Genomic DNA, 24,178 nt, shown 5'->3' with positions numbered 1-24,178 from the left:
TTTGTAATTCGGGTTAAATTTAGTGTTAAAATCAAAATAAATTTTTTGAATTATAATTGGTAATATTAATTATAAGTTATAGGATCAGAAATTATAAGTCAGGGTATTGAAAACTATAAGTCAAAACATTGTTTTTTTTTTATCGAGTACCCAATTAGTTAATGAGTTTAAATCCGATTCGATATTTTTTTGCCCCACTTGAAGAAAATCCTGGTCTGCTCCTGACCCAATGCCATTAGGATTAAGCTGAGGAAAGACCGTAAAACAAAATTTTTACTTCTAACTCAAGCTGAGAATTAAAAGAGGTGTGTTGGAAAAACAAACGAGAGTTCCTTCTCAAATCTTTCCTTGGTATCAAAACCCATTTTAATCCTTTTATAGATCTACTCCTTGATTGATTTCTAAAAATTAAATCTATTTAACAAGTAAATAAATTAATATAACATTTATACCTCATTTTTAAATTTCAATTGGAATGAAGACCGACTCGTCTCGAAGCACCAGACATCTGATGCCTCTATCAGTAATCCACCGGGATTAACTGGAAAGCGATTTATTTCTCTTACCAGAAATATCATAAACCACAGTATTTGCAAAAACACTATTCACTGAAAAGGCGTAATAACACTATTCACAAATTTACAGTTATTTTGATTCACAAATATGCAAAAACAGAAATATAGTTAAATTTAAGAAAATACTATTCACCGATCTCGCAATTTATTCGACAACCCGTAAAATTATACGTGAATTGCGTATAACTTTCTTTTCTAATCGGAAATACTATTTGGAAGAGAAACCGAGAAAGAGAGAAAATAGAATACCGAATCGATTCGGTATGAACTCATAAATTAGTACCTTCTCTCTCTACACCCCCATGCCTTTATATAGGTCATAGGGTCGGTTCCCAAATGACCAAAATACCCCTCTAGGGTCGGTTATGGGGTGAAATGACCGAAATACCCCTTGGCCCATTAAGCTTTGAATTGATTTGGGTTTTTAATCTAATGGACTTTAAGCCCAAAATATTAATCCATAATTAACATTTAAAATTCAAATCAAATATATATAATTGTTCTTAACAATTATATTTCTTTCGGTTGTTGTTTCGGTAACTTTTATACAACGTACCGTGTGCGCTTATAAATTAACCTTTGTTTTTGCTTGTCATTTTTACATGACATTTATAATTTAATTATATCATGTATAATTTATTATAACCATCTTATTATTAATTATAATCAATTTATAATTAATCAATAAGATTATCCTGTTAGCTCCTATACGGTGTGACCCGATAGGAGCTGTGTTATGTTGGTAAATAGAATTAAAATTGTTTTAACTTCTACAAATCATAAGGTGCACCTGGAAAAATGCATTATGACCATCCAATTACACAGATGATGCCGTACTGTACAATATTATGATCCAGTAAACTATTTACTCGTGTTAATTCTTTTGTCTCATAGCTATCAGATCAGTTTCAAGGTAGGTGTGTGTCATCCTTGCTAACTTAATTTTTCTTGATCTTGAGTAGATTATCAAATGTGATTACTCTTGTTATCATACTGCATGCAGATAATCTAACTCTACCAAGGGGCCCAGTGAACTCATGTAGAAGTACGATAGACAATAGTACTTTTGGTAGACCATCTCTTCGTGAGCATAAGTTATGTATACCGAAGTGCTACCGTTATAACTGTTTTTTACAGACAGCGTTAGATAACACTCACACATACACATCTCTTAGTAGAAAATATGAATACCTCATACTGTAAAACTTAACACTGAATGAAACATTAATGACACGAACACAATTCCATTTAATGTTTCATTCGGGGTCTGTCAAATACCATGTTCCTAGAACATGTATCTATGTGATTAAAATGACATCTCTTGTCTATGGTCTGTAAAACTTAACCATTTTTTAATCCACATACTAATCTTGTAACGGTTAATTAGTGTTCCTGCTAATTACCTTGGTTAGAGACTTTTAAGAGTATATATTATCTATATTATAAAGTTTCACAATTTCAGTCATAAACTCGAAATGATTCATAAATGCAATAATACTCAAGGCAATAAAATGACATTTTATTAATCACTCAATTCATGAACAAAACATATATGATAAATTTATCGTATTATTGACTTCTAGATTATAACAAACTAACAATTACTACATATTTGTTTATATGATACATGATATTACAACATATTACCGCATATCGCATATTACCATATATTATCGTATATCGTATTTTACCGCATACTTATTTTTAGGGGGGATTTCATGTATACCCTTCAAAAACTTTAAAATTACATATTTCTCCTCTAAATTTTGAAATTACATATTCTCCCCTCTAAATTTCAAAAACTCACATATTTACTTATTTTATTGTCTTTTATATTAAAACACGTTCTAAATTTATAAAATACCTATTTTACCATTTTATTAAAAAAGTATAAAATGCCCATTTGACTCCAATATAAATCTAAAAGTTCCTCTACTGTTTGAATTGCTTCAAGATATGTGCGCGCTAGATCAACACGAATTTTGAAGCGGACACACACGAATATTAAAGCAACGTGCACATATCTTAATGTGATGCATGCAGGTCAAATTGCTTTGAGATTCGTGCGCACTAGATTAGCACGAATCTTGAAGCGGACATGCAAATTTGAGTACGGACGGTAGACGAACCCTTCAGATTCAAATTTGAGTTCGATAAGGCGTTTTATACTTTTAATGAAGGGTAAAATAAATATTTTATAAATTTAGAATGAATTTTAATATAAAATACAATAAAATGGGTAAATATGTAAGTTTTTGAAATTTGGAGGGGGAAATACGTAATTTCATATTTTAAAGGGGGAAATGCGTAATTTTGAATTTTTGAGGGATATACGTGAAATTCTCCCTTATTTTTATATACATATAATTCTTATTTTAAAATTTACATATAAAAATTCCACATATATGCGGCGGCATACTGATACCGCATAAAATCTGTATTGATAAACATTGTGTGGAAGTAAGGCTACTAATAAACCTCCTATATTTTATGCATGGAGATGTATGAGAACAAGGAAATAAATCTACTGCAATTCTCTGGAATTGTAGAGACTCTGTTTTTCCAAATCTAACTACTCATTTGTTTTGATATTCGTACATACAAACTAACTGTTTTTGAGATTCGTGTATTTCAAAAAATTAATGAATATAAAAAAGCAAGATCCCTGAAATTCTTGAAAATCGTAGTAGATTTATTTTCACAAGAACAATGTATATTTTTACTTAACGGTTGCTGCCAATTTTTTATATGAAAAAAAAGAGAGGAGAGAGAGAAAATAGTAGGGAGTTATGTTTCGGTTGTAGTTAATTATTTTTTATTGAAATATCCATTACAGATTTATTAGATACATGCAAATTTGATACTAGTAATATACGCATTAATTATACAATCACACTATAATCCAATAGAAACTTTGGATTTCCTAGCTAACAATTAGACTACTTAATTGTTTTCCTGTTTTTCTCAATATAATGTTAAAGAGCAAAATGGGATTGAAATTATCAGAATTTGGAGAAATGAAGCATGAACTCAGCCGAAACAGAACCAATTTAACAAGCATTTCAGACTTTCTTTATAAAAAAAAAGAAAAAAAAAGGTATTTGGAATATATTTTTTTACCGGAAAGAATCAGGTTCTGTCTGATAAATAAAGGTGTTAACAGCTAACACGCTGATCACCAAGATACTGTAAAATTGTAACCTGGTAAATGTCAAAATCAGAATGCCAATTGCCAAGCACTTAAAACAGATCACCTTCCAATTTTATATCAAGGGCCATGAATTAAAGGTATATTACAGCATATCAGCAGTTATATGACCAGTTAGTTTGACCGAAATTTTTTATTTATACCATATTCAAAAAAAAAAAAAAAAAAAAAAAAAAAAATCAAAACACCCAGGCCGCATCATGGTTTGGTGGCTCCATTCTTGGAGACCTCTGAAAAACCTAAATATATTTATTAACACAGCGCATTTTTTTGATTTTTGGAGGGCCTCCAAACCAATCTGTAGCTCCACAAAAATGAGACCGACAAATCATTCTGCAACTTGGGTGTTTTTAGAAATCTCCACAAACTATAGTTTTTTTATTTTATTTTAACATGGCATAAAAAAAGTTTCGGTTAGTTTGCATTAAATATCTGTACTTAGGTGTTGTAAATATTCCATACTAATTTGTATTTAATAGTTTGAACATGATTATTTGTGAAATAAATTGTTCAACCACCAATATAATTGGAGTACAGCACACGACCACATGGGACGGTTAATGGAAATTTAATAACAACCATTATTTGGACAGTTAGATTTTGAAAATAATTAGAGGGGGTATAATTGGAGAATGAAGAGAGATGATAATTGGTGTCACATTTTGTTTTCTAATTTCTTTATTAAACTAAATGTTATAATGAAATATAAAATATTGTCATCTAAAAGACTTTTGAGGATATATATATAGTTATTGAGTCCTTATCTGAGGAGATAAAACAAGAATAAATCAAGTTCCATATGATATGATGCATGCAAAATTCTTCATGCAATCAATCCTGATAAAATTAATATTTGGCAAAAAAAAGGAATTTCTCTAGATGGATGCTCTTTTCATCTTATTCCACATTCACATTCACATTCTATACCTAGACTTGTCATGATTTCATCCTAGCTATTTGAGCTTATCATGATTCCTTAGCCACGCACCTTAATTCGATTATATTTATTCCACAAATTAGTTCCTCAGAATAAATTAAATACAGACGGTCTGTAAAATTAAGAAGGGTTATCAATTAATTAATTCCATCGAATGTGATTAATTAATCAAATTGTAAAAGCACATATTCTCAAATCCAGAATAATATCTATGCTATTTCCAAGCATATATATCAACTTATCGTAATGGTATATTCTACCATATTGAAAGTTGAAAAAAAAATTAAGGATAGGCTCGATTGCTTTGACTTCCTGGAAAGCTGTCTTTAATTTCATTATTGAAAAAAAAAAATTAAAAAAAATTAGCTGTTAATTAACGCCGACTAATTAATCGTAAACCATGCATACGTGTTACATATTAATTACTCGAGTCAGAGGACATTTTGTTGCTCTGAACATAATTATTCATTTTTCATATCTAAGACTCCATAGAAACTAGACTTCCACAAATTTAATTTTCAACAATATTTTTAATTTGAATGATATAGGATAAGGAAATAAAAAAAATATAATTGATTACAGAAAATTTGAATTTTCTTTATGTATTTATTATCCTTTCGGCTTAGGAAATCAGATTGAGACAGACAAGTGTTAATTAAAAAAGTCATGAAGAATTTTCTTATCTTTACTTTTCATATTTTGCCTTGCACTTTTTTTTTTATCTAAGATATTCCTCAAAATATTGTTTTATCCTATATATATATATATAGAAATCAAACAGTCATAACAGAGATCATGGCAAGCTGTGTTTTGCCTCAATTTTTTATAGTTTATCTTTCTGCAAAAATAATAACTAAAAACTTATCAGATTGCTTACTCAATTCAAGTATTCAACTGAAATTTTGTTTAATACCAATTCAAGTTAAAAAAAAAAAAACACTTTTAAAATTGGAGAATTTAAAAAATACTCGGGCTGTCAATTCAATCTACGCCTCATTCTTAGGAGGACGTAGATTGAATTGGAGGCCCACAAAAAACCTAAATATCAGTATATTACAATTTTTTTTTTTGGAGGCCTCCAATTCAATCTGCGCCCCCCTCGAGAATGGAGCCACATACTGAATTAGCAGCCCATGTATTTTTAAAATCTCCCAGAGAACGTGGTTTTTTGCTTTTTTTTTCTTAAATAAGGTATAAATAAAAATTTCGGTCAATTCAATGCTTCATCTCTTCAATTTCTTGAGTATCATTTTTTTTTTAATAAACCCGTAGGTAAGTTACGTTTTGTTGGAATATTTTATTTATTTGAAAAAAACTATCTAACGTGATACCAATAATAACTGACGCCGAAATTTAAAAAAATATTAAACCATCTCTTGCGCAATTTATTTGAGAAATTTATAAAATATTATGGTTTGGCGTTATCAACTTGTGATTTGTAAAAAAAAAAAAAACAATTCTAAATTTACACACAATTTGTTATCCATCAAAGATGATGCAAATTATTCGAGTGTCTCAATATATCTAAAATCTTATGTATTTGCAATCAATTACTTGATCACATCTCTATTAATATATTTAATAAATTAGTAAATTGTAAACTTAAAAAAAGAGAGTTAAACTTAAATAAGAGTAGGGAAAGAATGTTATTGTTTGATGATTTCAAATAGTATTAATCATGGATTGATCTAAAGTCTAACCAGAAATGACTTAGCTATCCTCATAAATAAAAACTTAATAATTTTGATCTTTATATTTTATAATTTTTATAAATACTTATACATTTAGTCTTTCTTATAATTAAAATTACATTACATTAACTTATTCAACACCTTTAATCTCAGAGCGAAATCGGAAAAGAAAAAAATCGCGAACTAGGGTTACAAACCCTCTACCGTTTTGAGAGTTGGAGGCGCCCACACTCCCCTCTACCCCTGCCCTGCCGCTTCTCACCCCGCCCCCACAATCAATCCATCCACTTACTGAGTAGACGAGGTTCTCTTTTCGAGCTGAGCCGACTAGGTCCTCCTTTCGATCCGAGCCAAGGAGGTTTCCCCTTTCTAGTCGACGCTTCGCCAACTACCACCACCTTGCCTCTGTTGAGCCGACGCTTCCACTTGGGATCTAGTCGCAGCTCATATACTCTACCTTGTTTTGCTCCATCGTCCTGTCTCGAGTTGTGCCGTTCGGGTAGTCTTAGGGTTTGGTCCGCTCCCTCGTTAATATTGTCAATGACGACAGCGAGGGGATAAGGGGGTTTGAGATCCACCACCCTATCTTGGCTCCTCAGCTTTGCTGCTCTTCACCTCTGTCTCAATTCAACGGGTTCGGATGGTTTAAAAATAATGATGATGCTAACGGTGACCTTTTTCCTTCTCCTCCTCTCTCTCTCTTCTTCTCCTCCTCTTCTCCTCATATCTTCTTTCACTGTGTTTTCTTTTTAAATAACTCATGTACAAAACTAATCTGAGCACAAAGGCTCTTTTGGATACCCCTGCCTCGTCTTGATTACAACATCACTACTTTGTGCTAATGACAAGGAATTATGCAGGTTCACAATCTACCAATCTGAGCATGAGCACAGAAAATCCTGCAGGCTCACTATATATTGATCTGAGCGCAGTAACCCTTGGTTCTGCTTTTTTTCTGATTTTTTTTTGTCTATTTTGTAAAGGGATTTCAGTTGTAATAATGTAAGTACTGGTACAAATATTGTATGTACTAGTACGAAATAATATGTAACTGATTTTGTCCTGATTAATAAATATCGCATACTGACTTTCAACCCAAAAGAAAGAAAAAAACACCTTTAATCTCAATTTTTAAAGTCCGTCTTATCTCTATTTTTCAGAATTTAATTATCACCTAGCATAATTTCTATTAAGAAGAATAATATAATTATTTAGAAAAAGTATCTAATATTCTTTCCAGAGCTTTTCCAATTTTTGTTGTCATCTATTATTTTGAATAATACCTTTTCGTCATTTTTCTAGGTGTATACCCTTCATCATCATCTCTCTGCCTTTCAAAATCATAATAACAAAATTACAAATAATTCAAATAATAAAAATAGACCGTTATATGTTACATATATTTATTTCTCTCGTTATACATACAACTTATGAATTTTGACTCAGTTTTGATGGACATCAAGAACCCAAAAAAGTAATGCGTACATTGTCTAGTGAATATTAAAAGTTTTTTATGTCGATAAAAAATAAAAATTCAGATGTTACAATTATTTAAGTGTATGTAGGTAAAGTCTGAAATTTTTATTTATACCATATTCCAAAAAAAAAAAACCATGTTTTCTGGAGAATTTGAAAAATACCAGGGCTGCCAATTCAATCTGCGGCTCCTAAAAAATCTAAAAATGCATTGTAATATACTGATATTTAGATTGTTGTAATATACTAATATTTAGATTTTTTTTAGAGACCTCCAAAAATGAGGTCACATATTAAGTTAGAGGCCCTGTTATTTTTCGAATTTCCCAATCTCAGAGGTTTTTCTATTTATTTATTTATTTTTGAAATGGTTTTAATAAAAATTTGAGAGGTAAAGTAGCATAGATTATATTAAATGTGGCTTTTAAAATTTTTAAGGTTGAACTAATAAAATGTAAAAAATAGAAACACGGTGGATTCAAAATAATAAAAATATTTGAACACTTCTCAATTTTAATATATATTTTTATTTTAAGAAAGGAAATAATGTAAGAAGCTTCGATTTTAATAAAATAAATTTCATTAACTCAGGATGAAAGAATTAATATTGAGCAATCAACTAATGATAATCGCCATAATTTGGTGGGCTCAAGACTTACCTTTTTTTTCTCTTTTAGAAAGGAGCTAGAGATTTATTCTTGGTTTAAAAAAATTGGAAAAGCAAGCTGAAAAAAATGGTGGTCTAATGATTGAGGAGAAGTGTAGCGTGTGAAATTGTCGGTTCAGAGCAGACAGGATAACACCCACGACGGGCAAATGGGGCCCATAATTAGGTCAAGACTCTAGGACTATTAAGTGGTCTGGTCGCACGTGCTGGGACAGGGAGCACCTTGGACCACGTGACTGGTTTTGGGGCTTATTCCTCTCTCCCACGTGAACCCACATCTTTCCAGCACCAACTTTTCCCATCATGCGCAATCCACGCCATTTTCACATTTCTATTTCTAATTTCCGGTAAGAATCCTAAGTAGCACTGTTTCTACCACTTTTTTATATGTTTATCCGATTCTCTTATCATATCTGAAAATACAGACAAGGGTAAAAACTTTTTTCGTTAGCTATTACTATTAGTAGGGGTGACAACGAATCAAATCGAATCGAACTTATTCTAGTTTGAGTTTGAATTTGAATAAGATTCGAATCGAACTGAGTTTAATTTATTTCGAATCGAATTAATTGTGAAATGTGCATTTTTCTTCTTGTAGAACAAAATTCACAAAATTTCCTTTTACCTTTCATGAATTCACACTAATAATTGTGGGCCAGTTTGAGATTTCCTTACCTTTTACTCGGTCGGATTGATTAAAATCAAGGCATGAACCTAATCAAATTAAACTTATTCCATTGTTAATTTGTTACGCTGCTAAAACATTTTCCTATTATAAGTTACCATTATATTAACAATTTTGAGCTGTGATATAAGTTTGATTAATGGTTGAATCCATTAGTTGTATTATTTGAGATTCGAACCTAAATAGGTCGCGAATCAATTCGAATGAATTATGTCTAGTTTGAGTTTTATCTGAATAAGATTCGACCCAAACTGATTTGATTTGTTTCAGAACGAACTAATTTCGAATCGAACTTAATACAAATCAAACTCAAATCAAACTCAAATCGAATCACGAACTACGAATTTTTTTGCCACCCCCACTTATTAGTACGGGTAACGATTTTTTTTATCTTACCCGTTATTGTATAAGATAATTTTTAAAAATAAAATTATATACATAGATATATATTTGTATGAAAATGGTACATGATACAATAAAGTCTGTATCTTATTAAATTTTTATAATACAAATTAGTTGTATTAATTATTATTATTTTTTCTTGTTTTGAAAAATATTTTATCGAAAACACAATTCAAGATGTCAATGACATTTTTTTATCCGTTTATCCGACGCGTACCGTATTCGAAAAGACAGATAAGAGGGAAGATTTTTTTTGTTATCATAATAGATACGAATATGAAACGGCTGAGAATAAATATGGACCGTAAAATTCTAAATCCTACCATGCAATAATACTACAGAGTACAGACTATACGGGCACATGAATAGAGAACCAACATTTCAACTTTTTGGAGACCTTTAATTTGTAATTGTTTTTTAACCTGACTTTTGAGTTTCCTCTATAATACAATACACCTTTTCTTCTTCTTTTTTTGTTTAAGGAAAGACCCGTAGGTATTATATTAATGAAAAAGGTCTACAGCTTGCATTACATCTCCTACTTGCTTTGAAAATAAATAAAATAAAAACATAACAGCCTTATGAATCCCATTGTAAAATCCTATTTGGGAACTTATCAGTTCCGCCCTTTTCTTTTTCAATACTGTCTAAATTTAGGGGTCCCATTGTAATTTTCCTTCTAGCTTCTGAGTTCTGACAGCTCCCCTTTCCTCCTTACCAGTATCTGCGAAATTGTTTAGAAAACACTGGTGCAGTGGTGCGAGGCGATCTTCATGGTCTTCAGCTTCTATTCTTCTGAACATCGCACTTTCATGCATGTGTCTTTATATGTAATTCTTAGAGTTATAATTATATAATTTCGGCCAAAAAAATACAAAATATGTAATTGTCTAATTTTATATTTTTTTTTAAAAGTTTACTATTTTTTGAAATAGATGCAATCATACAAAATCACTGTTATTCAGAAAATTGTGGACCATATAAAAATAATACGATATTCTCTGAAGAAACCAACTCATTACAATAAAAGAAACTAAAAGTCTAAAACAAACGGTTGGTATTATAGGATAAGATGTTCCTTCCATTTCTAGAATATTGTGGGAGTGAAGTATCATTTGTATTATGATACCAATCTTACTATTTGTAGGTTTAAATAATTTGAACCTGAGTAGCATTTTTAATCAAGAGCATCCATACTTAAGTGGAGACCATATATTCCTATGTAAAGGTACAATACTAGAAAAAGATAGATTGGAAGTATGAAACATAAAATGATAACTGGAATTTGAACCTAAGTTTACACGAATTAAAATTCAAAGTCATTAAACTACGAATATATATATTTAGTATTTTATGAGAAAAGTTGAACTATATAGATATTTAAAATAAATTTATTTAAATTTTAAAATATATAACAAAATAAAATAAAATTATGGAGGTGATTATCAATCCACCGTTGTCTATTTATATGGAAGTTTTTCTCCTCCTAAACCTTAATTAATCTGAATTTGTTATAATTCGAGACCAATGAACAATGACCCTCAAATTCCTGCAATCCGAATTCAACCGTTGAACTGTTTCGAGATGTGTGCATAGAAAAAACAGTTATTTTGAGATTCGTTCTCGAAAAAATATTCGACAGCTAGATTTGGAATTACAGAGTTTAGATTTCATATAGCGTTCACTGGATCTGGATCGGGATTGCAGCAGATTTATTTTCAACCTTGATTTCCTAGGGTAATTTAATTTGTTTAAAAGTGAAAACTGTATCTTTATTATTTAAGAAGCCAATAATAAGTTGAACATATATCCTAGGGCCTAGGCTAGGGGAAGGGGACCATGATTGAATAAAATAATAAATTAAACACGAGTTGGCTTTTCATGAAAAAAAAAAGATTTACACTTGGAATTTGGAGAATGAATAATTAGGCGGTGTAAATTAAATGCAAGTGGGCCAATAACAATAACAAGGGTCTTGCCGTTGGACCACCAAACCATGTTGGCTTGGCCCTGGCACATGATAATACAACAACAGTTATCATTCATTTCATTGTATTGTATTGATAAGATAGCAACTATGATCATTTCTACACAATCATTTCATGGATAGCTCGGTTCTCATGTGGCGCTTACACTTCTAACCGGTGCTGTGCTGTCTCTATTACATAATACATATTACATAATAGTAATACTGCCTTTATTTCAATAAATATTATCATGTCATTTTTAACTTTAAATTTATCAATGCATTATTGGACAAAGAGGATCTAGTGCCAATTTTTACGAAACTCGATGCATATCAAATCCTTCAAATTTTTTTGTGCAAAATTATTGTATCTCGGTAATAATAATAATATGCTATGGGTTGCATATAGGCCTTCCGTGCTACGGCTCAATATTCGAGTTTTCAAAATCCTAACGGTCGATCCGAACCATTCATCTTGCTCTCCAATTAATATGTGTTTGGAGACCAAATTTTACATTTTTTGGAAAATTTTTACTATTTTTTTAGATTTATTGAATATCGCTGTTTTTTATGGTCCAGATTTGTCTGAAAAACAACGATTTTCAATAAATCTAAAAAAATAGTAAAAAATTCCCAAAAAATGTAAAATTTGGTCTCCAAACACATATTAATATGGAGAACAAAATGAACGGTTCAGATTGATCGCTAGGATTTTGAAAACTCGAATATTGAGCCGTAGCACGGGAGGCCTCTATGCAACCCATAACACCGTAGACAAGTCCTAATAATAATATTATGGAATATGCTAGCATGCTACGCGTAGCATAGAGGCCCTCTGTGCAACGGCTCAATATTCGACTTTTCAAAATTCTAATGGCCGATCCGAACCGTTCATCTTGTTCTCCATATTAATATGTGTCTGGAGACCAAATTTTACATTTTTTGGAATTTTTTTACTATTTTTTTAGATTTATTGAAAATCATTGTTTTTCAGACAAATCTGGACTATAAAAAACAACAATATTCAATAAATCTAAAAAAATAGTAAAAAATTTTCAAAAAATGTAAAATTTGGTCTCCAAACACATATTAATATGGAGAACAAGATGAACAGTTCGGATCGGCCCTTAGAATTTTGAAAAGTCGAATATTGAGCCGTTGCACAGAGGGCCTCTATGCTACGCGTAGCATGCTAGCATATTCCATAATATTATTATTATTATTAATGATAATAATACATCTAGTGAAACATTTATATTTTTGAAAAGCAATAACTTTTTCTACGAAGCCTTTAAAGAAAAGGTTCAAAAATCTAAAGACAAAAAGTTGTTGAATCCCCATCAACTTGATTTTAATATTTTATTAATTATTCATAAGAAAACAAAGTTGTTATTTATTAGCAGAAGTCTCATTTATGACATTTTTTTTAAAACTATAATTATGGATTTTCTTGTAATATAAATAACATTATCTATTTTCAAAATTGAGCAGCATAATGAAATTTGTTAGCTTTTTTTGCTCGTTCATGAACAAAAAAAAGAAAACTAATTTCTCGAGTAGAACTAAAATGTTCTTAATCTCACCAAGTTCTTTGATGAGTTTACTTATAAAACCTTTCAGATTGATTTCAAATTGCTGATCAAAAATGAAAAATTGTAAAAGTTTATTATTTATTCATAATTTCTTGATCACTTGACTTTATATTAAATTAATACAAAATTCATAGTAAGTTTTGTTTTTTAATCGACGTAAATAAATTGTTAACTTATTGATTGAAAAGGCAATCATCGATTTATGCTTTTTTCAGTTTAAGAATTGATTGAGCTAATATGTAGTTATATGTATATCGATTTCAACAATTTAAATTTATTGTTGAAAACTAATGTAATAGATTTTCAAATTAAGCTCATCAAGAACATCATAGTTCTACTCCTGATTGGGTTTGGATTTTTATGAAGTAACTCAAAATTTGGATTTTGATTCGGACCGTCGGATTAGAATTCGAGTAAATCTAGTCAGAAGCATAATTCATGGGGTCACTTTAATATTTGTGCAGATTCTAATCGGGTGATCCAGATCCAAACTCAATTTTGGAGTTACTTTTGATCCGAATTTAATTCGTAATTAATTTCCCTGACCAAATTAATGTTGAAAACTTTGCAATCCTTTTTATTGGCTTGTGCAAGTGAGCCTGCCACTGCCACACAAAGGATAGCAGGACCTTTTTGAACAGTAATATTGAATCGGAGAGAGATATTGATAATGATGATGTGATGATACGGAAAGATTATTGTGGGGCCCAAGTAGCAAGGACTTGTATATGCTGGTCTAAAGAGGGACACCATGATATGGTGAGGGGCATGCATGCCCATTTTCAATGGATGTGTGGGCCCCTCTCACACATGCTCTTCTACCTCTTCTCTTAAAAGTTTAAAGTCTTAATCCTAGAAAATATATTTTAAGTGCACAACTCATGATTTTCCATTATGGGTAATTGATGCATCAGCAAAACATTCCCTTCTCATGCATCTTGTTGTTTACTAATTAAATTGATATCCACAATAGGTTTAGTGGATTAAATTATCTACATATCAACAAAATCGAATAAATTTTAAAGTGTTAATTTTGTAATTATTTGATGTTGTACACACATTGGTTGCGAGATATAATTAGATTAATTATTTTACTTTCTCATTTATAATTCCAAATTAATTTATAATGCAACAATTAAAGTTGTCATGATATATCCCAAAAAGTGCTGTCCCTCTTTTATTAAGGAATATCATTAGAGATCGTGATAATGTCATTTTTTAAATGAGATGTACATGAGTGCCGATCAATGAAACTTTTAAATATTTTTTTAGTAATCTCGCTCGAACACTATAATAGAATTATGGAACTTCTAATCTATATCTATGTTGTTGTATGTAAGAATTCTTCTAAATTTAAACGAAATCGGTGGATTTTATTACTATTATATTGTCAAAAAGATGTAATTATATTTTTTTTAACGACTCCCCTTTGTAAATGATGGGATGGGATGGGATGGGATGGGATGGGATTGGTAGGTTTGGTCCGTTTAGGGACAATTAGAAGCGTTGGGAAACAATTTCGAAGAGCCAATAATTGTGCAGCTCTAAGCAATGATAAACATGGATTGGTACCATGTAATGCAATCATGCGACCTGACATGACCCTACACTAATACACTGTGAGTTGTGAACCATGAGACAGGCAACTACAAGTGGGGCCCCTTCCCCTTTTCTCTTCCCAATTCTCATCCCATCTCAACAGCCAACACCAACTCCAACAATTTATTATTTCTTATTTTTACCCGTTACCCATCATTTATTAAATTAAATATTAACAAATCAATAACCAATTAAACTATAGTTAATTCAGACTTGTAGAAAGAGAGAGAAACAAGCACGCACTTGGTCTCTTTATAAAAACGCGCTTATCCCCCCCCATTTTTTTCTTCAACCATTACTTCACCTTTATACTCGTCTCCCTCCTTCAATCTATCTCCCTCTAAGCTATATTCTATATATATAATATAACCTTTTCAACTTAGCATTTCAAATTAAGTTAGATTATAAACAAAGATCAAAAGAAGAGATGATGATAGGAAAGGAAGATCTGGGACTTAGTCTCAGCCTCAACCCGACAATCACCGCCGCAACCAATTGCCGATCTCGTCAGCTCAACCTCATGCCTTCTTTCTCTTCTCTAGGTACCAACCTCAACCTTTCAAAGAAACAACAACTATATATATATGTCATGTCACCCGGCTATATATCTACTATGCAATATATAGATTTTATTTGGTCTTTTGAGACAATTAATTTAATATATAGTTGGTGAATCAATTCGAAATTCAACTTGTTTTCCACCTTTTTATGGACAGACACGAGAACAGCACGATCGACGTCTCTCCGAGGGATCGACATGAACCGGGCCCCAGTCACAGAGAGAGAAGATAGTGAAGAGGATGTGCATGCGGGTGTACCCTCCTCGCCTAACAGTACAAACTCCAGTTCAAGCGGGAAAAGAAATGAAAGGGATCAAGGCACTGGTGAAGAGGGCATGTTAGAGAGAGCCGGTTCTGGAGGTATCAGTGATGACGATGATGGCGGTGATGGATCCCGCAAAAAATTGCGCTTATCAAAGGATCAATCTGCGGTGCTCGAAGAAAGCTTCAAAGAGCATAATACTCTCAATCCGGTATGCTCGGTATAATGTCTTGAATACTTATATTTAAATTTTAATTCCGATTTGAGGTTGTCAATTTTGTGTGCTTTCATTTCATTTCATTATATTTATTTATTTATTGTTTTTTTTGTGTGTGCGCGTGCAGAAGCAAAAAATGGCGTTGGCACAGAGGCTGAACTTGAGGCCAAGGCAGGTGGAAGTGTGGTTCCAGAACAGAAGAGCAAGGTAATAAGGATTAGATTTCTTTTTAATTATACAGATCATGTGGGGGGGTTCGTTAGAAAAATGCAACTATATATTTGTAAGTTTAAGCATGTGTACTGGTAAAAAGACATACAAAGTTATGTACGATTAAAGGAGATTATTTTGGTCATGTACCAGCCCTTACTGTACATGGTATCATTTTGAAATAAAAATGTACCTTACCAACAACCTAACCAAAAACAGTTCTCAGTTGCATATATTAATATATGTTCTTAATTAAACTTTTGTAATTGCAGGACAAAGCTGAAGCAAACAGAGGTGGATTGCGAGTTCTTGAAACGCTGTTGCGAGAACCTCACGGAGGAAAACAGGAGACTGCAAAAGGAGTTGCAGGAACTGAGAGCATTAAAACTTTCACCACAATTTTACATGCAAATGAACCCTCCCACAACCTTAACAATGTGCCCTTCTTGTGAGAGAGTGTCGAGTTCATCTGCTGGTAACTCGGGTTCAGTGGCCGGTTCATGCACCGGAACAGTTCCTCCTTCCATGCATCAGACATATCAGCATCACCGCTCCATGGTTACGGCACCGTGGACCCCGATTCCTCTCCGGCCAGCCTTTATAGATACACCACCTCAGCGTTCTTAGATCAATTCTTTTTGTACTGAATTTAAACAGTTAGAAGTATTTTGGAGTTGAATTACATTGTGGAAATATATATTAATTGCTTTGGATGAGCCATAGTTCTGTGCGCCTTATTTAACTTACTTAGTGCTATGATAGTTTATTTGTACACTAGTTTTCTTAATTTGTTGTTGATACTTCATTTCTGTGCATTCTTGTAAACTTTTTTACAGAGCAGTTGGGCAGCTAGCAAAATAAGCATAGCAATCATAACATTTTTTTATTAAACAGGAGATGGACAGTAAAATCTACGTACATTCCATTTTTTGAGCTGTAGACCGGATTAAAAATTTCATGGTGGATCGGATCGGATACAGCATGGTACGTGTGCCGACGATGTGATGTTATTATTCGCGCGATGTGACTATTTTTTAAAATTTTAGCATGACACGTCATACAAAAGATCTGATAACGGCACAGCATGTAATTATGACCGTTATATCTTGATCTAATAATAAATTTTAAATAATTAATTTAAATTATGAAAAAATAGTTAAGCATAACAAACTTAACCAGTCGTATTTGAATACGTCGGTCAAAGCCTGACTAATGTACCGTACGTGACTATCATTCAAAATTTGAAAAAAACACAATACAACATATAAATCTAATCTGATCACGACACCACGTATTTAATATCTTACTTGTGCCTCTAATTTCTATTTTCAAGAGATGCTCAAAGTTTTTATTTCTAAGAAAATTCAAAAACAAATGTAAGGTGAAGGTAATTAGGACAATCCAGAAAGTTAGAAAATGGGAGGCAGTCGGATGCGCATCAAACCAAAATCAATCAGATGCCAGATCAGAGCTGGTCCAATGCTATTATCAGATCAAGATGTCAGATCAGAGTTGTTTTTTGTATTAAAATTTGCACGAACAGCTTTAAGATTCATCGAGATCAAATGCATACGAATCTTGATGTGGATCGGGCAGCTCCGACCTTTGCATCGGATTGAATTTGATTCAATATAATAATTAAGGTGACTTGGAAATTTATATATATTCATAATAAATCATGAAACTACCTCTCTAATTTCACCTTCCAAATACTCCCCCCACATGATATTGATATACAAATTAATTAATAAAAGCCACTGGAACCACTGGCCTTAAATTTGGGAGTGAAAACTGGAAATTTGTCTGGGATGAATGTGACTGATAATTGCCCCACACATTCTGTTCTACACTTGTACCAGTACCTTACAATTCAATTGAATGCAATGTATCCCAATCTGTAAAGCATGATGAACTTGTGTTGGTCCCCTTATCCCTGCCGGGTTCAGAATATATAGGAAATTATTTGGAGTACTGTTTTGTGGGTAAAGATATTAACAGAGCCAGTACCATTTTATGCAGTGCACTAACAACAGAGTCAAATTGAAATGGTATACAACTGGTGCATTGCATGAAGTCAATACAGACGGCCAGACCCCAGCACAAGGGTTCAAATTCCCTTGAAGGCAAAAAGAATTATTTCTTTTACATTAGTGGGTCTGAATTATGCATTTATGCTTACTGAGTTTCGAATGGGTCAGTGGTATAGACCATATTTATTGAGTTCCGGATGTGTCCGGATATCTACTATGTTTAGGTCAGAATTCACATCTCCTAGCCTCTAGGTATTTAATAATTATCCAGATTCCTATCCATTTAAATTTGGATTATAAGCGGATTCAGAGCGGATATCCATATCCGTTTACAGCACTAGGTGTAGACAATCCGGATGCATGAAATAAATGGTTTTTCAAAGGTTTGAAATTAGTTAGTGGCTTAGTGCTCGTCCGGAACCCAACATGTGCTAAAATTTGGGTGGTATACTAATACAAATAGCAAATAGCAAATAGCAAATAGGGAACTTAAATTTGTTATGGCTTGTGTTTAAATCCGTCTGTCCTTTTAAGGCTTTAATAACGTCAAGGTCAAATCATCACAAGATTCACAATTTTCTCGTACCTTTTAATCTTTCATCTTCAAAAGAAAAATTCTTAGGTGGGACACATGCCTAATCATTTTCTGCTTTTTTGGCACAATACCTAACACACAAAGGCACATCCAGTGGAAGAATGGTAGCTGCTATTATAATTTGCCTTCAACCTATATATATATATATATGTGTTGGTGGCTTGGTGCAGGGATGGAACTAGATTCCTAAGTTACTAAGACACAATTATATACAATTGTCATGTGCATATGAACGTACATTTTACGGTATTTATAGTATTTTACTATAAATTATATAGAAAATCATGTATAAATATATAAATTTTAAAAATAAATGAGAATTAATTGACCTCTATATGTTAAATGTGCATCCATTATGTATTACTGTAAGTTTAACACGGTACCAAATGTGAAAATAAAGATTAGAATAAGAATAAATGGCAAAATAATGAATTTATCCACACAATTATCTCATGTCATTTTTGTTTGCTTTAGCGAAACATTTTACTATTCGATCCAATTTTTGTTAAAAAAATCCTTATTTGGCAATTGTTTAGACCTTCAGAATAACCTAACTTAGAATGGATCCAAGGAATTTATAGGATTTTGAACATAATATACTAATATTACCGAGTGTAAATGCCACTAATTGAATCCTATTATTTTATTTCCATTAAAATTTTACTATAGTTTTGCACATACAAATTGGGCTTTCAATTATTATCCTCTCTATGGGCCGGAGATATCCACAATTTTTTTTAAAATTGGGCTTTTTATTGTATGTTTATAATATGCCAAAGTCTAAACCCATTTAAGGCCTTTAATTGTTTAAATAACATCGGAAAGCGTAATAGGTCGACTAAGACCCATTTAAGGCTAGATCCAAAACCCATTTAAGGCCCAAAGGTCAGAGTAGTAGATGCTACATATAAATTTGTCATTGGTAAAGTATTAAAGTATTGATATTTTAATGATAATAGATTTGTTTCTCTCTTCAAATATTTCAAATTCAGAGACAGAGACGCAAGTCACGCAACTCGTACAAAGTAACATTTGTGCATTCAAAATTTCATGTCCAAACATAGCGAAATTCTTGGAGAACAGAACGGTATCTGTAGCAACCTCTTATTTCCCTTTAATGGTCCCTTTTTAACAGCTTTGCTTCATTGCTTGTGCCCCCTTTAATTCCCTTCTAACACTTTTCCTTAAGAACCAAGTCTTCTTGTCCCAACATAGCAGTAGATCCAAAGAGAAAGAAAGGAATACATCTCCCAAGTCAATTAAAAAATAAGTAGAAAGAGAAAAAAAGAAAAGAAAAGGAGATACAGAGAGAAGAGAGAAGAGCTTCCTAAACCTTTCTAGTTTCTTCTCCTACAATGGCAGAACCAATCAAAACACAAACCCCAAAAAACCAACAAGACTCATCTCTAGTTCTTTCCAATTTCCAAATCAAAGCTATTTTTATTGCAATGTTCATTGTTTTTCTTCCCATTCTGTCCTCCAAAGCCCCAGATTTTGTGAAACAAGTTCTTTCAAATAAAATGTGGGAGCTTTTTCATCTTCTCTTGGTTGGCATTGCCGTATCTTACGGCCTTTTTAGTAGAAAAGGCAACGACCAAGAAACCGAGAAGGGCAATGCAGATGAACCCGACAACCCCCGAAGTTTCGTATCGGATATGCTAGATGGGTTGCCGGTTTTCGATTCAAATGAATCCGACAACACAAATGTTCAATCTTGGAGCTCCATGCACAACCCTAATGAGCCTCTTGTCGTAGTAGAAAATGAAATCATGGATGGAAATGCACAGAAAATTAACAAGCCCCTTCTTTTGCCTATTCGAAGCCTGAACCAATTAGCCCGAGATGTACCCAAATTTCATGGGCAGGATGAATCATTTCAAAACAATGGAGATGCCGATGCATATGATTCAACCAACGAAGAAGAGAAAGGTGACATTCTTCAACCATCTCATAATTCCAATTCGGGTCGTTCAAAGAACGAGTCGTTTCGTTCTTTGAACACAAAACAATCAAATAATGGTAAAAAAATTACACCTGAGAATTTCAAGTGTGAACAAAATAATTCAAGTTCTATAGGCCAGTCAATCGAAACAGTTCGATTGAACAGTAGTAACTCCATGGATGAATTGATTAAAACATTGGAGTCAGAAAGTGATGAATCATTCGATGAAGAAGAATCATCGAATTCAAGCAGTTGCGTAACTGATGATGGAACGGAAGAAAATGAGGTCGATAAAAAAGCAGATGAATTTATAGCAAAATTTAGAGAGCAGATCAGACAGCAGAGGATGCAGTGTAGGAGAAGACCAACTGGTAGGAAAGGTGGTGCAAAATAGTGTAAATTAATTTGAATTAAATTTTAAAGTTTGGTAGGTTAATATGTGGATCAAAATTACTTGATCTTGTATTTTCCTTATGATCTACCTGTATTTTTTTTTTTTTTCTCTTCAAATGAAGATGATGTTGTGTTATAATAACTAGATGTCCGATGTTTTTATGTAGCTACATTTGCATGAAATTAGTTTTTTATATACTAATTTACGTGGATATTTATTATTTGGTTTATTGATGTTTAACTATTTGGCAATTTATCAAATTACATGGATATTGGTTTAAACCTTGAAAACATAATATTAGTTCATGTCGTGGCAATGTTTTGTTTAGAGTTAATAATGGCGGGGAAAGGTAAAAATTAAATCTAGGGAAATGTATCGGAGAGAAGAAAGGAATCAATCCATGTGAATATGGGATAATGGGAAAGAGCAGCAAAGCAAAGCAAAGTTCCAGAAAACCAGGGCACGACGCAACCCAACCTTTCTTGGAACATTGCACCGCGTTTTAATTATTATTTTCTATAAATAAAAAAGAGTGAGGATGAGGATGAGGATATCTTTTGTGTTTTTGCTCGAATCGAAGTGGACGTGGACGGGGTAAAATTTGAATTACTTCCCGCCTGAGTTACCTTTCCGGGTCGGGTCCCCCTTACCCTTAGTCCTTGCTCCTTAGTAGTGTTTGGTAAACGGGCCGGGCCGGGCGGTCCGGGCAAAACCCGGGCACGGGCACGGGTAGCCACGGTCACGGGCACACGGGTAAAACGGGCCGGACATCACGGGTTTTTTTTTCAAAAATCCCGCCCTGCCCGTTTAATACCCGTGCCCGTCACGGGTTCGGGGGCAGGACGGTCCGGGTACGGGGGGCCGGGCGGTCCGGTCCGGATCCGGTTTTTTTTTTTTTTTTCTGTTTTTTTCTATTTTTTCTGTTTTTTTTAAAAACAGAAATAAAATAAACAGAAATAAAAAAACAAAAATAAGAAAAAAAAAAAAAAAAAACAGAAATAAAAAAAACAGAAATAAAAAAACAGAAATACAAAAAAACAGAAATAAAATTCAGAAATAAGAAAAAAAATATAAAACAGAAATAAGAAAAACAGAAATAAAAAAAACAGAAATAAGAAAAACAGAAATAAAAACAACAGAATTTAAAAAACAGAAATAAAAAACAGAAATAAAAAAAACAAAATTTAAAAAACAGAAATAAAAAAACAGAAATAAAAAAACAGTATTTAAAAAACAGAAATGGGGGGAATTTGGGTTTGAATTTTGAATTTTAGACCAAAAGTAAAAAAAAAAAAAAAAAATCTGCCACGGGCTCACGGGCACGGGCACACGGGTTCACGAGCACGGGCGTCACGGGTACGGGTTACGGGTACGGGGGTCCGGGTTCTCACGGGTATTTTTTTAAAAAACCGGGTCCGGCCCGTTTAATACCCATGCCCGTGTACCCGTGTACCCGTGCATACCCGTGGCACGGGCACGGTCCGGGTTGAGCCCCCGGGGGCATTTACCAAACACTACTCCTTAGAGAGGAGAGGAGAGGAACATCCAATCCAGCATTCCATTCCAGCCCAACAAGTAGAAAAAGAGAAAAAAATAAAAAAGTGGGAAGGGAATATAGATATAGAGTCGTAGCCCAGTCGGCCTAGTTTTGCATCATTCAACATTTGAATTTGAATGAATACGAAAAGGAAAAGGAAAAGGAAAAGAGAGAAATTAGAAAGTATCGTAACCTTATTTGTATTTTTATGTTAAAAATAAAAAAGTTTGACAAATTTACATCATTTTATTTTTTAAAGTATGAGGTTACACTACACTACAGGTCGTTATGGCGGACAATACAGTAGTATATATTAAGTCAACTGTTTTTGGTATACAGGACATAATAAAAAAAATAAAAAAAATATAGAAAGAATGAGGATGGGCCAAAAAAGAAAAATCAATTCGTTATAAGTTTGTTAGCTGCGCCTGCGCAGAAGGTGCGGATCCCAAATTCCCAACTTCCAAGTGTTAGTGATATGACACATTAACGGATGTACGTCCTTAGCACAAAGGATCTGATCTGATCTGTATAATATAATTATAAGACAGTGGTACTGGCCTACTGGGAAGTGGGAACACTGGTGCTGTCAGTGTCAGCGATAGTATAGTATAGACAATTAAGGGTTTGGATTGGGACGAGCCGACGAGGGCAGTGGCCACTGGCCAGATCAAAGACTTCTCTTTAACATATCAGATAATTAACACATTTTATTTTTTAGGATGCAAATCGAGCGATTGGATAGTGGTGAAATTATATATGTATTCATTTTTATTTTTCAAATACGATACATATAATTTATTAAATAAAATCACATACTAATTGAATATTAAATGAATATGAATACGTATATAATATATTTTGAATCTCTAATTCATATATTGTAACAAAATATATTAGTCAACAAATTATTTTTCGCTTTAAATGCATATATTATTCGAACATTTGATTATTATGGTGAACAAAATATTTTTTGCATGTTAAAATTATTACGTCATCACAATGTATATATTTTATTTATAAAAGTTAATCATCAGTATTACCATATCTTTAATCAAAATGTGCCAATAAAATAACATTCCTTTCTCTATACATACATGGTCATTAAATCTGAAAAATTAAAACATACATATACCGATAATTTTATTAATTTCGTACCAATATTTAATTCCGAAGTTGAAACCACATTTATATTTGTATTTGTATCCGTATAATTAAATCATATCTACATTTGCTAACTACTTGTATCCAAATATCCAAATTCACAAATATTCCAATGCAAATTATTATACAAACTGATAATATATATCCGTTTGCACCCGAAATTTTTAAATATACAATATTCTGAAAAATAATAAATCAAAACATCATTTTTTTTTCTGAAAATTTTAAATATGCCATTGCTGCATCCCCTAGAAGTGGGTACCTATTCTGGACCGCTTCTAGAGGACGGCCGCTTCTATGGGATGCGAAAACTAGAGGTGCTATCGGGTCGGGTCGGGTCCGGGTACTATTATATTTGGACCCGGACCCTAAAAGTGTTCGGGTCCAAATTTCGATCCATATACTTATTTGTTTCAAATCGGGTCGGGTCCGGATCCGGATACCTATCTACCCGTAGATATTTCGGGTC

The 24,178-nt window shown here is 32.6% G+C and overlaps 2 protein-coding genes across 3 annotated transcripts; both read left to right on the top strand.

Moving 5' to 3' along the window:
* Nucleotides 1-15,002: 15,002 nt before the first annotated feature.
* Nucleotides 15,003-16,852, top strand: LOC144558230 (homeobox-leucine zipper protein HAT4-like). Of its 2 annotated transcripts, none has more exons than XM_078307027.1 (4): nucleotides 15,003-15,340; nucleotides 15,515-15,831; nucleotides 15,965-16,044; nucleotides 16,320-16,852. In XM_078307027.1, exons 1-4 carry the CDS (start codon nucleotides 15,226-15,228, stop codon nucleotides 16,672-16,674), a joined length of 867 nt encoding a protein of 288 aa, XP_078163153.1. In that variant the 5' UTR covers nucleotides 15,003-15,225; the 3' UTR covers nucleotides 16,675-16,852. The 2 variants fall into 2 exon arrangements, with proteins under 2 accessions (XP_078163153.1, XP_078163152.1); XM_078307026.1 differs by having other exon boundaries at nucleotides 15,094-15,340; nucleotides 15,515-15,840.
* Nucleotides 16,853-19,765: 2,913 nt separating this feature from the next.
* Nucleotides 19,766-21,206, top strand: LOC144558224 (uncharacterized). Its single transcript, XM_078307013.1, has one exon. The coding sequence runs from the start codon at nucleotides 20,028-20,030 to the stop codon at nucleotides 21,006-21,008; it is 981 nt and encodes a 326-aa protein (XP_078163139.1). The 5' UTR covers nucleotides 19,766-20,027; the 3' UTR covers nucleotides 21,009-21,206.
* The last annotated feature ends 2,972 nt before the right edge of the window (nucleotides 21,207-24,178 follow it).

The sequence above is a fragment of the Carex rostrata genome, chromosome 8 (assembly GCF_964058835.1).
Source record: "Carex rostrata chromosome 8, lpCarRost1.2, whole genome shotgun sequence".
NCBI lineage: Eukaryota > Viridiplantae > Streptophyta > Magnoliopsida > Poales > Cyperaceae > Carex > Carex rostrata.
The sequence above is the reverse complement of the archived record's forward strand: the minus strand, read 5'-3'. Positions and strand labels throughout refer to the sequence as shown.

Excerpts from the sequence above, each read along its gene's own strand:
- LOC144558230 (XM_078307026.1), top strand. The coding sequence starts at position 15,226 with ATGATGATAGGAAAGGAAGATCTGGGACTTAGTCTCAGCCTCAACCCG. Across the intron at positions 15,341-15,514 it reads GCCTTCTTTCTCTTCTCTAG|ACACGAGAACAGCACGATCG; the intron begins GTACCAACCTCA and ends TTTTATGGACAG. Across the intron at positions 16,045-16,319 it reads TTCCAGAACAGAAGAGCAAG|GACAAAGCTGAAGCAAACAG; the intron begins GTAATAAGGATT and ends TTGTAATTGCAG.
- LOC144558224 (XM_078307013.1), top strand. The coding sequence starts at position 20,028 with ATGGCAGAACCAATCAAAACACAAACCCCAAAAAACCAACAAGACTCA.